The following is a 17,358-nucleotide window of genomic DNA, read 5'->3' on the forward strand; positions in this document are numbered from 1 at the left end:
AGAGGGAGAGAGAGAGAAGGAGAGAGGGAGAGAGAGAGAGAGAGAGAGAGGACGGTAGCTTTGCCACCTTGGCATACCATTGGAAGCCAAGAGATTGTCATATGTTTCCTTCTCATTCTTTGCTTAGAATCATGACATTTCAAAGTTGGAAGAGATTTTTCGGAAACATCTGGGCGACATCCTCCTAGTGCTGTAAAATAAAAGCCAGAGTGCCCCAGAGAGAAGGGGCTATACCAGGATGCAGTAGGATCTGGGTGGAAGGAGGGTCCTGCAGCTTCTACCACCTCTAGGGCTCTTTCTTCTCCTGGTGATTTTCTTTCTTTGTCTTACAGGTTCTTTTTATCTTCAGAACCCTTTCAGCAATTTGAGATCAATAAAGAGAGGCAGAAAAGGCCACAGCTGCCTACTGTAATATGTCTTTTTTCCCTTCCCTGTGAATTATTTTCACAACAGATCTTGTCTCTTATATTCTAACTAGTTTTCAGGCCTCATGAGAAGGTGCAGAGGTTAGAAAAAGAAATATAAAAAAAACCATGGCATCCTAATATCTTAACTAGGTGGTATCTCATCCTATCGCTTTCTATCTTAGTAAAGTAAATTGCTTGACCCGGTGCAGGAAGACCAAGAGAAGAACTTACAGAGAAATAGGGTGAATCTAAGCTGGGAAAGTTCAGTGATTATTCTAGGCAACCAAGCCACTGATTGAAATGTATCAAAGACAGGGATTACTGTAGAAAGAGTCACATGTAAAGCGAGATCCTAAGCAGGCAGGGTAAAGGGGAAGGTAGGTGCTTAATGGCCAGACACCCCAGGGAGATGGAAAAGGTCATTGAGATGAAAATAACCTTGGGAACTGGGAATGAGTGCTCCATTACCACAGACGGGAAGAAAACACCATGTCCAATCAGACGGAACAGATTGAAATGCGATTCCAGTCAAGTGTGAATGCCACCAAATGCATCCTGGAACTATTTGGGGAGCTGGCATGAAGGGAGAGGAATCCAGTCCTCCCTCTCCTCCCACCTCTCAACCCAACCATCATTGGACATCAGTATAGTTCAAGAACAGAGACTTGTAAGGCTGTTGTGTTCACAAATGCATCTCCACGGCTCCTAAGTGAGGCAGGTGGGAGGTGCCCTTTTCTATAGGGACATGATTGTTCTGCAGAGGCACCAAAGAGGTGCTCTACCATTAGGAGACTTTAAATGAAGGGATACAAAGTCTGCCTCCAAGGGGAAGAGGGAAGAAAAGAACGATTGATCACTGCCTTTTATTGCTGGTTTCCTATGGCTGAGTGTTCGCTGATAAGAATTGGTTTAACTCCAAGATGCTGTCTTGGAGACAATTACTGTTTTCTGCTAAAATACAACTGTGGCAGAAAACATTAATTTAAGTGATAACTGCCGAACTGCATCAGTACTGGGCATGTGTTCGCCACACCATCATCTCATCTTTGGCATTACAAGCACCAGGAAAGAATATGTAATAAGGAACAGAAATCATAAAACAAAGTATTTGATGGAAAATGACAAAAGAGAGAGCTGGTATTGGCCCTGGGGCAATCCAGGGAAGGTTGGAGCTAGAATTCTAAAGCACCACATAAAATAGTTCTTTTCTATGCTTTGCTAGGTTATTCAGATTCTAGACTTTAAATATTAACTACTCTTTCTTTTGCTTGCTTCTGGCTTTCTTTGCTCTCCATGTAGTACTTTTCCATCATCCAAAATGGCCTTCTTCATTCTGCCTTTCTCTTACTGCAGACTGGGGAACAGCCCAGAGTCAGCATTTGCACCCACTGTTGTCTTGGACCCCCTTTCTTTGAAATCAAAACTACATCTCCATCCTTCTTTCTTCCTTTTACTTTGTGTATGACTTATTTGCTTCTTGACCTGATTACTGAGCATATGAAATGTGTTAAGCTCAGTGCTGGCTAGATGTGTAGATTACCACTGGGAAGGTAAAGATCTTGTCTTCAGAAAGCTGAAGTGTATAATAGTAAATATAGGGGATCCTGTTGAGGCCAAATAATGGACAGGAATGAGCTACACAGCATAGGACTATCCTGCTGAGCATCTAACTGAATACTGTTATGGACTGAACGGTGTCTTCTACTCCTCAAACAGTATGTACCTATGAAGTGACCTTATTTGGATTTAGTGGCATTGTTTGCTGATGTAATTCAGCGGACATAATTTTGGATTAACATAACTCACCCCTTTCTAGGTGACTGGTATTCTTGAGGGGACAAAGAGATTTTGAGCCCCATAGACTTTCATGGGCGACGGAGTTCATGCAAAGATGGAGGCCATTTTTCTGTTCTCTTCAAAAAGTGACTAAGCTCACACCCACAACCTTAGATGGCCTTCGATCTCACCTTAGAGTGACTTGAGTCAGTAGAATGGACCCCATGTTTGTGGCCCCATTTTTCCACTGCCCCTTTAAAGCTTTCCCTACAAGATGTTACGCTTATTTCAATCCATACAAGGTATTAAGTGTGGCAAACGGACTGAAAGAAGTGACCCCTGTCTTTAAGTGGTGACAATTTAATGTCGACACAAGTGACTTATATGCATGAAACACCAAGAGAATATTACAAATTAGAATGTAATGAGGTACTAAATTGAATGAGGCAGACTATAAGACTTGCCTCACCACTGTGAAAGGGGATGCTCTGGTTGGGCGGAAATGGCTAGGGAAGCTTTGTAGATGGAACCAAATGATAGTCATGAACCTGTTTCTTATCCTCATGCCTGGGGTTTGGGATGGATTGGGATAGAGAGCCAGTACAGCATCTTCACAGGATTTCCAAACAATAGAAGCTACCATAGTCCAGGAAAGTGCAACAGCATCTAACCATGCTGTTCGAGGCTCCTGGTGTCATTTCAGACAAGCCTTCCCTATCATCAGTATACAATGTATTAAAAGAAATAGGTTGGAGGATGGTAAACAGCTACAAAATTTTGGGGTCCAGACTTCATACTGAGTGTTTTTCATGCCCCATGCCTGTGTTTTCCTTTAAGATGTTTTCTTTCCATCGGCACAAGAAAAATGTGCAGTCTGAGGAATCGTGCAGGTCTACGATATTTGGTTCAAAAATAGCAAGTGTTTTCCATCACCACTGGTTTCTTCTTCCCCAGAAGCAAACTGCATCTACCTTTTTTTAGCTGATTATTTTGGTATTTATCTCTAGTTCTATAAATAACATGCTTCGCTGCTATTTCTTGTGTTTTCATAAAGCGCACTACTCACTGACTTCTCACTACAGAAGGTGCAAAGCCAGGCTTCTTTTCTCTACCCCTCACCCCCACCCCACTCCACACAGGCCTCCTTCCCTTACCCCATGTTTTCCTGCACTTATACTCACATTGTCCATCCACACTGGCAGTGTGGTGCTTGGATATGATGCTCGGACGCAAGCTATGTAAGGAATGCTGACAACTTACTTAGCTTTGCACATATGGTTTATATAGAAGTTTGTTTGTTTGTGTTTGTTTAGCAGGGTGTGTATGTGTGTCATGCATGTGTGTGCTGCTGTATCTACCCAGTGTACCTGTGTGGATCAGAGGAGGGCACCTGCTATCCCATTTTACCATTTTCTGTCTTACGCCCTTGACATAGGACCTTTCTCTGAATCTGTAGTTTGTGTCTTTGTATTTATTTTTGTACAGTGGCTAAGCAGTAAAATCCTAGCCATCCACTTGACTTTTTGCCCCAATGCTGGAGTTACTAGTCTATAAGCCATGCCTTGATGTTTTTTTGTAACATAGGTATCAGGGACCCCCAAAGTCAGGGCCTAATACTTGGTTATCCACTGAGGCAGGGCCTCTAGAATCACCTTTATACCATTGTTGTCTTCCTTAATAACAATGTAGACATCCTTAGGCAATCATAGATGGCCACCATTTTGCTATCTGTAAAGGAGGGCCCATAATCCAAATTCACAGCACAATGGTCTCAGTGTGCTCTAACAAAGCACTACCAGGAAGGAATACATGTGACCAAGCAAAAATTCATTTACTTATTCCAGTGACAGAGAGGCACACAGCAGGGTGATGGGCATTTGAATCAAAGTACAAGAAAAGGGTTATGTAAGGTGATTTCCAGGGAGCAGGCGGTGGGGGGGGGGAGTGCTTTAAGATGTGTGGACCTTTAAGATATGGAGTGGGAGGTTTCAAGACTGACTCCTCCCCTGTGCTTTGCAGAGCTCAGATGCTCCAGCCACTGTAGTGACATCTCCCATTGAGGTGATGCAGAAAGCGACCCTTGCCAGAGCTGGTGCTATGACTGTAGATTTCCAAAACAGTGAACCACACACACCTCTTTTCTGCATAAGCTTCAAGTATTCTGCTGTGGTAACAAAACTACACTGAATGATACTGTTGATATTCACTTGCTAGTTTTGGGATACTTTCACGAAGCATGATTGTTACTTTCATATTGTCATTTTATCTAGCTTCATCAGGGGCTTTGAGCAGTGCTGGCATTCAACACTCAGTGAACTAATTGTTTGTGTTCAATAAAACAAACAAATAAGCAACAACAAAACCACCTTGGCCTAGCTGTGAATACAGGTCCGTTTCTAGCACCTCTTGATTAGTGACGATCTGATACCCAGGGCTATTTTGTTTTTCTCCAAGGTAAGGATTATATGAGTCACCACAGAACAATGGCTCCCACAGAATTGGCCTATTACAAGGGTTTGTTATTTGACAGCAGAAGCATGGCAGTAAAAGAAAATTAAGTTACACTATACCAAAACTAAAATCATTGACACTAAGGACATCACCCATAAAATGAAAATGGGAGGAAATATTTACAACTCAGATATGTGAAAAGTCACTGAGACCCAGAATGTGAAATGAATCCCCTAAGTCAATAATAACAACAAATCAAACAATTCAATTAAAAATTGAACATATGTCTTAATGAACATTTAAATACTTTAATATTTATTTATTTAGTGTTACTGTGTGTGTGTGCGTGTGTGTGTGTGCGTGCGTGTGTGTGTGTGTGTGTGTGTGTGTGTGTGTGTGTGTGTAGCTCATGCATGCTACAGCACATGTGTGGAGGTCAGTGAACAGCATATAGAGGTCATTTGCTTCCCTCCAACATGTGGGATCCTGGAATCAAAGTCAGGGCATCCATCAGGGCCATAGTGCCCATACCTGCTGAGCCATCTTCATGGCTATTAGTGGATACTTAGCCAAAGAAGACATATGAATTCCAAAAAAGGATGTTCCATATCAATAGTCATGAGCGACTGGAATCATGTCATAGTATATGCCATTTCACAACAACCAGGATGGCTATCACTGAGAAAAAAATATCCAGAAACAAGTGTTGAGGAGGTAGTAGAAAAATTAAGACCATTGTGCATTCCTGGTAGGAATAAAAAATGGTGTGGCCACTGGGGAAAACAGTACAGCAACTCATCAAAGCCTTCAAACCCATCACTATCATGTGTTTCAGTGATCCTACCAATGAGTACCATTGCACGTTGAACCTTGTACTCCCAAAGGAGTTGAAGGTCAAACAGGTGACTGCACAGCCATGTTATCTGCGGAGTTAGAAGGCAGCCCACACTGAGTGTCCACTGATGGATATGTGAATAGCAAAGTGAGACACACAGAATATCCACAGTAGAAATTAATCATCTTAAAAGAAAGGAAATTCTTTCCCATGCCACAGCAGGAATGGAACCGGAAGGCATTACAGAAGTGAGACTATCAGTCACCCATGAAAGAACAAACATAGCTAGATTCTATTTATACGAGGCCCCCAGAGTGGCCAAACCCAGAGAAAGAAATATAATTATGGCTGCCAGGAGCTAAGGGGGGTTAATGGGTGTCAAATCCTATTTTCAATCCTTTATGTCAATTTAAATCCATGGCAACTGCTTTCCGATCTCGATAGAATACCCAGTATACCCTGGGCTCCAAATCCATTCCATAAGAAACAAATGCACGTGGGTTGGGGCGGATGAAACTGTCCTAGAGATGGATAATTACGTACAGTGGGAGCATAGAAATGTGTGTAAAATATGGGGAGAATGATAGCCTTCGTGATAAGGTGTATTTTATCATGGTTAGGAAATGTGTGTTGGAATTCATATTGGTTGTGTTTGCTGGCACCAGACCTATGAAAGATCAAGCCAGCCAAAGCTCCAGCACAAATGGGGGAGGGGATCGGAAGTCCTACCTTATTTGAGGAGCTATTGGCAATTGATGGCTACTGGGGGGACAGGGAGTCAGTTTTCTTTAGTAATGGTCCAGTGGATGCCCCTGAACCTACATATACTGGGAGAGCTAAATTGACTCAGCAGGTTTGAAACACAGCATATGAAATCAGAAGAGGTATATATTGGTGGTGGGCTGACTTAATCAAAACATATTATGTGCAATTTTGAAGTTCTCAATGCTTCTCTAAAGGTAGATGGTAAAAAGTGCTTGCTTGGTTGGGGCATAGCTCAATGGTCAAAACCTGCACAAGCTCCTGCGTTGATCTTCACCACTACAAAAAATATTTGCTAACCTAAAATATAACCCTCCATTATATGTATGTATGTATGATGTATGTATGTATGTATGTATGTATATATGTATACATGTGTATATATGTGTGTGTTGCATTTTTATATTTCATAATTATGTACAATCATTGTGCACTGACTGAAATGTAAAGAGTTTGAAAAAGAAATAATATCAAATCCGACCTCTGCTCCAGTTGATTTAAAAAATCTCTTTTCAAGATATTTTGATACATTAGGGTATCCTTTAGTAATTCATGCCAGCTTGCTGTAGACAACACTGTTTCACACATTTAAAAAAAATAATATGCAGACTATTCAATTTTATGGTGTTAGAAACTATCTGAACTGTAGGTTGAGTTTAAGCAGTATGGTGTTCCAAGCCCACACTTTTTAAAGATATACATATCCTTAAATCTTGTTCATCAGATGGGACTGTGGAATTTCTCATTGGAAAATATACCTATAGGGGGGATTTAAGAAAATTTGAGACATTTTGCAACAAAAGATTAAGCTATATTGTAAAATGACTATTAAATGCAGTATAAGTAGCTGAAATTTGAATTAAATGTGAAATGTGACAGGGAATTTGGGAAGATCAGAAGATCTGGTTGAAAAGATCTGGTTAGGACAGGAAAATGTTAAAGATTGCATGCAGGTAGCAGTCTCTGCTTTGCTGGGACATCAGTTCTTATGTACCCAGAAGCTGAGGACAGAGGTGGAGAAGCAGAAGATACACAATGCCGATCGACCCTGGGATTTATGTCAATATCCAGATTATTTGCTGAGGGGAAGTGGTTCTCTGCTGGCTGTCACATTCCCTCTTTGCATTTCCAAAGGAATTACCTGTCCATCTTCATTGTGTGCTTACGGGCACCGCTGGTGCAGAAGCCTCGTCCCACCCTCCATGGGCTGGAGACTGGTGACTGAGAAACTATTACATGCATGTGTGTTTAAATGCATTTTACAAGAAGGAAAATGAGAGCAAAAGTCTTATCTCTACAACTTTGCTGGGCAAGTTGGTAGTGTCTGGACCTGAGAAGTATGTATATCCATTGTCAAGTCTTGGCATTGGAGGCTTTGTTCTGGAAGATGGGGGTAGAAGTTTCTAAAACCTGAGGTGCACGCTGGTAGAACTATGTTTTTTCCCCCTTTGTTCAGGTTACTGCCACCATTTTCATCTCAGTGTTACAAGCCCCAACATTTCTTTCCACATCCTATACAGGTCAAATGCCAAGATTTGCACTGTATTACTCTGCATCTTGGTTTTGGCATCAGTGAAGCTCATGGTACCAAAAGATGGGAAGGGATAGAAAAAGGGAGGAAGAAAGGGGAGGGAAAAAGGGAGGGAGTCTGGAAGCCCTCAATTCTGAGAAAGCTTGGTGCAGGTGGGCACAGGAAACTCACAAAATGAATGCTACATAAGAAGGAAGCTTAGAGCTCTTTCAAGCCAATGACTAATGGCAGGTAGATAAACTGAGGCCAAGAAAGACTGAAAAACTTGGAAAGTCTTATGCATGCTGCAGATCAGGAATAATGTACATAGAAAGGTCAAAATCTATTTCTGAATCAAACTCTAGGAAATAAGGTCAACAATCAACAAATGGGACTTCCTGAAATTAACAATCTGCTGTGCAGCAAAGGTCACAGTTACTTGAGTGAAAAAAAAAAGGAGCAGTCTAAGAGTGGCTGAAAAATCTTTGCTAGCTGTACATCTAACAAAGGATTTATATCTGTAATAAACAAAGAACACGAAAGTCTAAATAACAACAACAAAAAAAATTAAACAGAGCTAGTCAGAAAAAGGGCCAATAAGATAACACAGGGGAAAAGGTTCACTTTTCCCTGCCATGAAAGAAATGCAAATCCAAAGTACATTGAGACCCCAAGTGACTGTAATCAGAATGTCCGTCACTGAGAAAATAAACAAGAACAATCACTGTCAAGGACACGGATAAAAGGTAGTTCTTATACACCGCCGAGGGGAATGGGAACTAGTCTGTTCTCCATGGAAATCGGTACGAAGGCTTCCCGAAAGACTAAACCAGTTTCATTATATTACCCAGCATCCACCCCGGAGTATGGACACAAAAGGCCCCAAGTTGAACACATCATAGAGATATTTCACATCAACATTTTCTGCAGTATCCTTCATAACAGTTAAACTATAGCCCAGATGAGATGTTCAAGAAGAGAGGAATGGATATAGAAAATATGGTATATGCATATACACATACACATAATATACATATAATATACATATGTGTGTGGTATGTGTATACATCATACGTATACACATCATGCACATACACATCTGTCTTAGTCAGGGTTTCTATTCCTGCACAAACATCATGACCAAGAAACAAGTTGGGGAGGAAAGGGTTTATTCAGCTTACACTTCCACATTGCTGTTGATCACCAGAGGAAGTCAGGACTGGAACTCAAGCAGGTCAGGAAGCAGGAGCTGATGCAGAGGCCATGGAGAGATGTTCCTTACTGGCTTGCTTCCCCTGGTTTGCTCAGCCTGCTCTCTTATAGAGCCCAAGAATTCCAGCCCAGGGATGGCACCACCCACAAGGGGCCCTCCTCCCTTGATCACTAATTGAGAAAATGCCCCACAGCTGGGTCTCATGGAGGTACTTCCCCAACTGAAGCTCCCTTCTCTGTGATAACTTCAGCCTTTGTCAAGTTGACACACAAAACCAGCCAGTACATCATACACATAAATATATATTTAGTCACAAAGAATCATGAAGTAGTGCTGTTTGCAGAAGAATATCAACCAGATACAATCATATTAAATGAAATCTCAGAAAGACGAGTGTCCTGCGTCTTTCCTCCTTTGGGATCCCCAGATGTTGTACAGTCCTAGAAATCCATGTATATATGCAAGGAAAATGAATGTGGAATCATCTAGAGAACAAAGAGGAGAAATGGGCTGGGGTAGGGTGAACAGGGGTGAGCTGAGAAAGGGAGGCCTACAGGGGAGGGGCAAGTAGGAGAGTATGGGGGAGCAAGAGAAAGGGGGGTTCAGTGCATAACACATATCTGTAAAAGTTTAAAAGCTACAGATGAAGCCAGTCTCTCCATTTTCTACTTTAGACTTTCCCCCTTATACAGATGTTCCCCAGATATTAAGCTATGTGGAAAGTGAGAAACAAGAAGAGTTTGTAGGGCCCCTGAAGTGGAATGAGCATCTTGCTGTAAGAGTGTGGAGTGGAGTTTCTAAGGAGTGGAGGTAGAGGGTATTTTGTGGTGTGTATCTGGAACGTTCAACCTTTGCCAACCATAACCCCTGACCTTTTGATGCCAAGCTGCTGCTGTCTGCCATATATATATATCAACATACTCTGAGGTTGGCATCTGCCACAGAGCAGGTAGAGTTTGCAGTGAGGAAGTTTCCCTGCAATTAGGGGTTAAGGTCCAGACTCTTGATTTTCCCACTGTGTCAACAACATTGGTGAGTTGTTCAAACTCCTTGTGCCACAGCATTGTCCTCTAGAAAAGGGTTGTGGTGATGATTGTTGCTACACAAGTTATGGTGGGGATTAAATCCAAGTTCATAATGAAAAGTGCATGTGTGTTCAGAATAATAACTAGCAGTGAGGGGAGAAAGGGCTGTATGGTTCTGTGTTTGTGGAAGGAAGGAAAGCTCTCTATGGTCAGCTCCAAACACCCTCAAGTCGGCTTACACTGCCCAGTGAACTCATAATTCAGACATGGCAAACAGCCTTGTGAGCACAACAAAGAAGTGAGGGGTAGCGCAGAAAGGCTGGCTCAGGCCCATGTGGGAAAAAAAATCCAAATGGAGAAAGTGGGGGTTATTTGACCCTAAGAAAAGGGAAAGGATACTGAACCCAAAGCCAGCACCTCCCATCCAAGGCTAGCCCTCCCCAGGGCTGCCCTCATCTGTAAAGCACTCAGGGCTCACAGGCTCCTATGTTACAAGCATAAATGTGCATACAAAATGTAACACATTTACAGATGATCTATTACTATTTAAAGATACTTAAGAAGCAAAAAGTGAAAATTTGATATGACTTAATGTGTATAAATGTATGTGTATATAATCTATGAAAGTACAGGGGATTTTGTGGTGTCTCTTATGTGTTCTTTCTAGAAAATCTTCCACTGCTTTCCACCATATACATTGAAAAAAAAAAAACAGTAAACTTATCGGAGGGATGTAGTTATAAGTGGCCTGCTTCCACTCAATACATGTTTACTTAATCATCAATTATGAATCTGCTGCCAGGGCACAGAGAAGGAGCTAAAGGATGGAATGAGGCCAAGAGAAAGCCAGGGAGGCGAGGAGACCTGCGATGGGATAAACAATCCCATATCACATACAGGGACTTTGGGGGATGGAAGGGGAGGCAAGGGGAGAGAAAGCAAAAGGAGAAGGGGAAGGAGAAACAAGAGGAGGGAGAGGAAGAGGAGGAGTGGGGAGACTGCAGAGCTCCTGCTTCCCTGAGTAGAGTTTAGTTTTAGTTTACCTAATCATTGCTCCAAACTTTTCAGGAAATCCTAAAGGAAAAGAAACTTCAATGGGTATAAAAGCAAGATGATGCATAGCACCTTAAGGCGACTTTTCTCCCCCACACTAAATTTACAAGGGGAAGATACTTCATTCATCAATGTTTTAAAGACTTACTGTATCTAAGAGTGTTTTGCCTGCATGTGTATACGTTCTATGTGAGTTCTTGGTGCTTCCGGAGATCAGAAGAGGACATCAGATCCTCTAGAACTAGAGTTCTAGGTGGTTGTGGGTCACCTTATGGATGGTGGGAACCCAACCCATGTCCCCTGTAAGAGCAGCCCTAGTGATCTTAACTACAGAGCCATCTCTCTAGTCCTAAAAATTCACTACTTAAAAAAAAAAAAATCTACTTGAATGTGCAGCCTTCTCACCCATTCTCAATGCTCCCTGTTGATCATGGGAGGGTCCCAAGAGTGAGACTGTCCTGGTAGGGTGCTGTCTTTGTCATGAATGGATAGTATCATCAAGACAAATTTATATACTGGTTATCTCCTTTCAAGGTTTTAGACTGTGTGTGTTACTGCAGTCTCCTGATCCACATACCAACACCAAATGAGCAGTGATACTTCCCATCTGCGTCACCCACGAGATCTGCAGTTCACAAGGTCTGTGGGAAGAATTAAAGGTTGTCATGGATCATGCCAAGTTGTGCCCTCAGAATGTGCAGTCTTTAAGCACTTGTACCATTGCTGTTAAGCTGAAAGTACAGTGTAGCTTGTCTAGAGGAAGGTTACAACAAGTTTGGGGAGAAAATTGCATATATTTTGTGGGTACTGCTGAGAACCTATTTGTCATCCGTAATGTAAACAGGACCCTTTCTATGGAAAATTTCTTTCTGGCATCATAGTGAGAACTATACTGTTTCCTTAAAAGCCACTTTGCTTGTCTCTTTTGGTCATTATGCATCTTCTAATCTATGTTTTTCTTTTTGCTTTGGCTACCAGGAAGCTTAGACTCAAGTTTTCTATCTGTATTAAATAATAGAGATTTTATTTGTATGAACAAATATAATGTCTCCCTGAAGACTTTTTTATACACTTTTGTGTCATCTAACTATAACTTTGGAGTTTTTAAAAATAACTGTTATAAGGGAGGCTCAAGAGAAAGAAAGAAAAACAGGAAGGAAGGAAAAAGAGAAAGAGAGAGAGGGGAAAGAGAGAGAGAGAGAGAGAGAGAGAGAGACAGACAGACAGAGAGAGAGAGAGAGAGAGAGAGAGAGAGAGAGAGAGAGAGAGAGAGAGAGAGAGAGAGAGAGAGAAACTCTTTTTCTTTTTAATGCCAGACAAGTAAGATAATCTTTAAGATAGTTAGGTAAAAACTTGGGGTATAGCTCAGTCTTTATAATATTTGTCTTGCAAGCATAGAACCTAGATTCTATGACTAGAACACATGTAAAAAGCTAGTTGTGCTTAGATGCATGCCTTTAATCCCAACACTGTGTCAGTGGAAGCAGGTAGATCCCTGGTGCTCGCTGTGCCGCCAGCTAGCCTATCTGGTGAGCCCCAGGCTAGTGAGAGATCCCATCTAAGGAAATAATGTGAACAACACCTGAGGAATGATACCTAAAGCTGACCTCTGGCTTCTACTTGTGTGCAAACAAACATGTACATGCATCACCCCCTCCAAATAAAGAAGACATACAAGTACACTTGCATACTACCATATGTAAACTGAGACTTGCACTCTGAAACATGCCACTTAGAATGAACCAAAGTCTTGCTGTCTTATAAAAGGGCTGGAGCATACCTCCTTTCCCCCATTACAAACTAAGACTCTTTCTTCTCACCATCTTTGGATGGCTTATCTCTGTTGCTGAGGACTTCCTGGAAGGTTCTTGTCAGTGCCCCTTGCTCTTATTTCTAATGTGTAGAGTGATGTTGATGATGAGTGTTCCAAGCCTCCAACTCAACTTTTTATACAGGAAAGGGGTAAGCATAATTTTTTGGATGGGTGCATGACTGTGGCCTGTATATTTTATTCCTATCCAACAGCAAAATGCACACCTGATATACTGATTTGAAAGGGAGCCTTGCTTTTCCAGATGTAAAACCATCCTTTCTGCTGCTGCTGGGATCCAAGTTATTTTCCAGATGAGTGATTTCATAGGATCTGAAGTTATACTGCTGTATATACAAGAAATAGCTTTGGTGCTAAACTGCTCTGGCTGAAGGTCAAAAACACAGGGTGAGGCCCTGGCTCAAGCTCAGCTAGGGAGAAGCAAAGGTTTCAGGGGATGGATTTCTCAGTTCTGGAAGCATCTCTCCAACCATACAGTTTGATTGGCACATACAGAGGCATAGGTAGACGGTTGGAGCAACTTGGCCGCAGAGATAGAGCAATCTGAGTACCATGCAGTAAAGAATGCATGAGAGTCAGAAAATAATGACAGCTGATGCAGAAAGGTTAAACTTGGTTGTGGCTCCGAGGTTTTCCTGTTGGGGAAAACCATTTTAGATCCTGTATTTTATATCCAGTTCATCTCTTTAAAACACAGCCGTGGTGGGCAAGAAATATGTGCTGTGACTCTCCTAACGCCAACCTCCAACCATGAGAACAATAAAAGGAGGGCAAGAAATAATGTTTTCTTGTTGTGAATGGGCTGAATATGTTGGAAGGTATTTTAACGAAGAAGAAAAAGATAACAACAAAGTCTGAACTGCTACATGATTTTAAGATTCCACTGTCATCAACAAGGGACCAACTTAAAGATATTCTGCGTGATTAACCAGCTAAACTTAACATACCCAAACACAGTGCTGACAGCACCTGACAAACCCGGCCACTTTCATCAAACCCAATGGAAAACACTTAGGCACTGCTCTGCACTCTGCATCTTTGGTGTCGAACTCCATTTTCAACCCTTTATGTCAAATTTAAATTCATGGCAACTGCATTCAGATCTTGATAGAAGCCCCAATTTTCCCCGGACCCCAGATCCATTCCACAAGAAATATATGGATGTACAACTGCCCACATATGCCAGCTGGGCACGCTCTCATTTTAGCTGAGCCAGAGTGAAGCACGTTGAATGACTACCTGCTCGTCCGAGCTTCAGCGCACCCTCCAATATGAGGCTGTTGGAAACAAGGCAGCTGTTCAATGAGGTGCTCACCCCTCTGCTGGAGAAATCATGTGAGCATGGCTCTTGTTTGGTATGAAAACAGACCTTCGCCCTTATGGTGGCATTTCCTTCTCTCCATGAAACTAAAATCACTATCAGTTTTAGAAGCAAACTGAACAAATTGGTGTAACTGATGAAAAGCGAGTAAGTTTGGCTCTAAACACACAGATCTGTTCTGCCCACCCAAATGATGAGCTCTTGATTTCTATACAAAGCCAACAAAAAAATCCTCTATTGACAACCAACAAGCTGATACACCCACCATCCAAAAGGAAAAGGAATCGCTCTACGTGCTGTCGCTAAGGAAATATTCTGGATGTCCCTGTGATACCAGCTGACCTCACTTCTGGAAGTCATCTTTGCTTGGGTATCCATACATGCATAAAAGGATGCCGTTTCTAAAAGCTCATTTTCTCTTTAATAATTGTCTGTTTTTCAAAAGCTATCAGCAGGTGCACATCATTTCAAAAGCCTCTTGTCCTTCATAATACAATATTCATCACGATTACATAGTATGAAATAAAAAGTAGCAAAACACAGGCGAGGGTAGTTCAATTAAATGCAACATAATCTCTGCCACAAAAAAAAAAAAAAAAAAAAAAAAAAAAAAGAAAGAAAAAAGAAAAAATAGAAAAAATAGTGCTATAGCTAAAATCAGGTTCTGATGAAAGGAAAAAAAGAAAATATATTTCCACACATTTTTTAATTATATAGAATTTCCTCAAACATGATTTTTCATAATATATTCCATTAAGTTAACATCATATTTGAAGAAAGAGCATTTTCCGATTTCATTTTAAGCCTGATTTTGAGCAATTACGGTGTCATTGTTCCGCGGTAGAAAGGTTGAATTCATTTACTGTGTGGTTATGTTAGTTATGATTGATGTCTCTTCTCCAAATGATAAACCAATCACCCCGATGATGTAATGTCATTTTAAGAGTGCCATAATCACATTTCTCTCAAACTAGAAGCTCTGATGAGTTCTAATAAAGATTTATGGTAGATTAAAGGCCTTCATAATATCAACAATGGATTGCTCATTTGATGAGAGATTTGATTAGATAATTTAAAAAAAAAAAGAATATGAGTTTGCTAAATATATCAAGCCTGGCTTTGAAGAAGGGCATGGACCATCATAAGTAGCATTCGATTGGTCCATTTGCCAAATGAATCATCTTAATGTATTTAGGAGGTCCCCTATAATTGGTGAGGTTGAGACCAGTGGTAGCTTATATTCATGGATAGAGCCAGAGCAATCTTTGCAGGGAGAATTCTTGGCATTTCTATTGCTTTAGATGATCTGTGTTAATGAATATCAGGAGGAGTTAGCTTAGAAGGCAATTCCAAAGCTTCGGGTCAAGTGCAACTAGTTAGTACCATCTCCCCATCCCTCAGGGCATGAATACTGAATCCCTAGGAAACTGTGCCCTCTTCTGCATTCTTATGTTCAGGTGCACAATCTACTAATTACTGAATCCAAAAAAAGGCTGGACTATTGTTGTACTTGGGCCAATTCTTTCTAAGACTTGGAGAGTAGGAGTTGAGACACAAAACCCTCAGAAGTGGAACAGAACCTCGTGTTCAGTCCCTCTGTTCTGTGAACAAGAAAACCCAAACAAGAACTCTGAATTTAGAAGCTGTGTTTATCACAGTGCCTCATGATCAGCTCATTAAATTCAAGTGAAGTGGCACAAGCAGAAAGTCATAGAGAGGTCACACCCCAAACACTTCAGTCTTGGCATGGTATTCAGTATTCATGTCAAGGGAATGCATTTTCATCACAAAACCATATAAAACAAGCACGGGGAAGTCAGAAGCCAATGATAAAAAAAACAGCCGAACTGGGAGGCACACAGATGGGGCATGTGAGGGTGTCCAGGGTCACTTCGCTATGACCATAACCATAGTAATACAAAATTCAATATTCCAGTGTCTCCCCACACTTCACCTTTGAGTCTTGCATGCTTTCACGTGTAGCCTTTGGCAGATTCCTCCCTCAGAAGGAGGTCTGGAGCCTGTTATAACCAGGAAAACCTCTCCAATGGCCGTGACCTTCAATAGGCGCCTCTTAGAACTACCAAGCCACAAAATGACAAATGTGTTTCACTTTGGTGCTCCCCACACCGCCTTCTCCCAGCCTTTGTTTCAGTAGTTGTCATTTTGCTGGAGACTCACAAAATGTCAAAGCACAAAACACCATACAGTTAGACACCGCAGAGTTTCCTTACCACTGCTGGAAGCTTGCTGGGGCCCTGAGCATGCTCTGAGCAGGTAGGAATTGGGGGAGAATTCCTCATCAGGGTTGGTGTCCATGATCTGATGGGAGGTGTTGCTGTCTAGCAATGGCATCTGGCAGCTAACTGGTGGAGGATTATGGGAGCTAGGCAGCTGAGCAGATGGGAGGAGGCTAGACGAGGATGTAGGTGGAATGGGACGACCTGAGAAAGAGGACAGAGGGGTCAAAGGTCAGCAATGAGTGTCATGAGAGCATCCTAAGTTACATTGAAACCAACTCACAATACAAATAAATATATATATATATGTATATATTTAATGTTCCAGATGTGCTTTTCAAAGTGGTTATGGTATTTCTTTACCAGTCCAACTGCATTTCCACTGGTTGTGTGATACTTCATACTTTATGAATATAATTCAGAAAAGGGCATCCATTTGAATGAAATCAGTCTAGAAAAGGTCTAGTTCTTTCTATCTCCTTTGCTGTGATTCGAAGTCCTCCTCCTTTCTCCCTTAATCATCTCCTTGCTGTTCTTCCTATTTCTACTGTTGAGAAATTGTCCACCAACTCTGCCTTGATCCCATCTCTTCTCCATAGTAATTGAGATAACGTTTCCTAGGTGAAAATCGGGTCATATCCTCTTGATAACCTCCAATTGCTTTCCATTGTATGAGGAAAGAAGTAGTAACCCCTCCCCCTATGATTCTGGGCATATCCTACGTTCTATGGATCATAGTTGCTCATCTATCTCCCTTACCATCCTTCACACATGACTCTTTATTCTCCAGTAAACAGGACATTCTTATTTCCACTGCATGAACATGCCAAACAACTCCACCTCCGCATAATTTCATTCACACTTTGATTGATACCTTCCCTTGCTTCTACTGCCTGGCCTGGATTCTCAAGACTTCTGCTTCTCTTCAGTGAAG

General features: G+C 41.5%; 1 protein-coding gene across 19 annotated transcripts in view; it reads right to left on the reverse strand.

Annotated features, from left to right (window-relative positions):
* The window catches only part of Tenm2 (teneurin transmembrane protein 2), a 1,239,808-nt gene that overhangs the window by 361,390 nt on the left and 861,060 nt on the right, over positions 1–17,358 (reverse strand). For 16 of the 19 annotated variants that reach the window (XM_031353722.1, XM_031353721.1, XM_031353719.1 and 13 more), the window contains one exon: positions 16,419–16,628. The exons of the other annotated variants lie outside the window; for them this stretch is intronic. In XM_031353722.1, coding sequence (XP_031209582.1) covers positions 16,419–16,628 — 210 coding nt within the window. The remainder of the gene's footprint in view (positions 1–16,418; positions 16,629–17,358) is intronic. 19 annotated transcript variants of the gene reach the window in all.

The sequence above is a fragment of the Mastomys coucha genome, unplaced genomic scaffold, assembly GCF_008632895.1.
Source record: "Mastomys coucha isolate ucsf_1 unplaced genomic scaffold, UCSF_Mcou_1 pScaffold5, whole genome shotgun sequence".
Classification (NCBI taxonomy): Eukaryota; Metazoa; Chordata; class Mammalia; order Rodentia; family Muridae; genus Mastomys; species Mastomys coucha.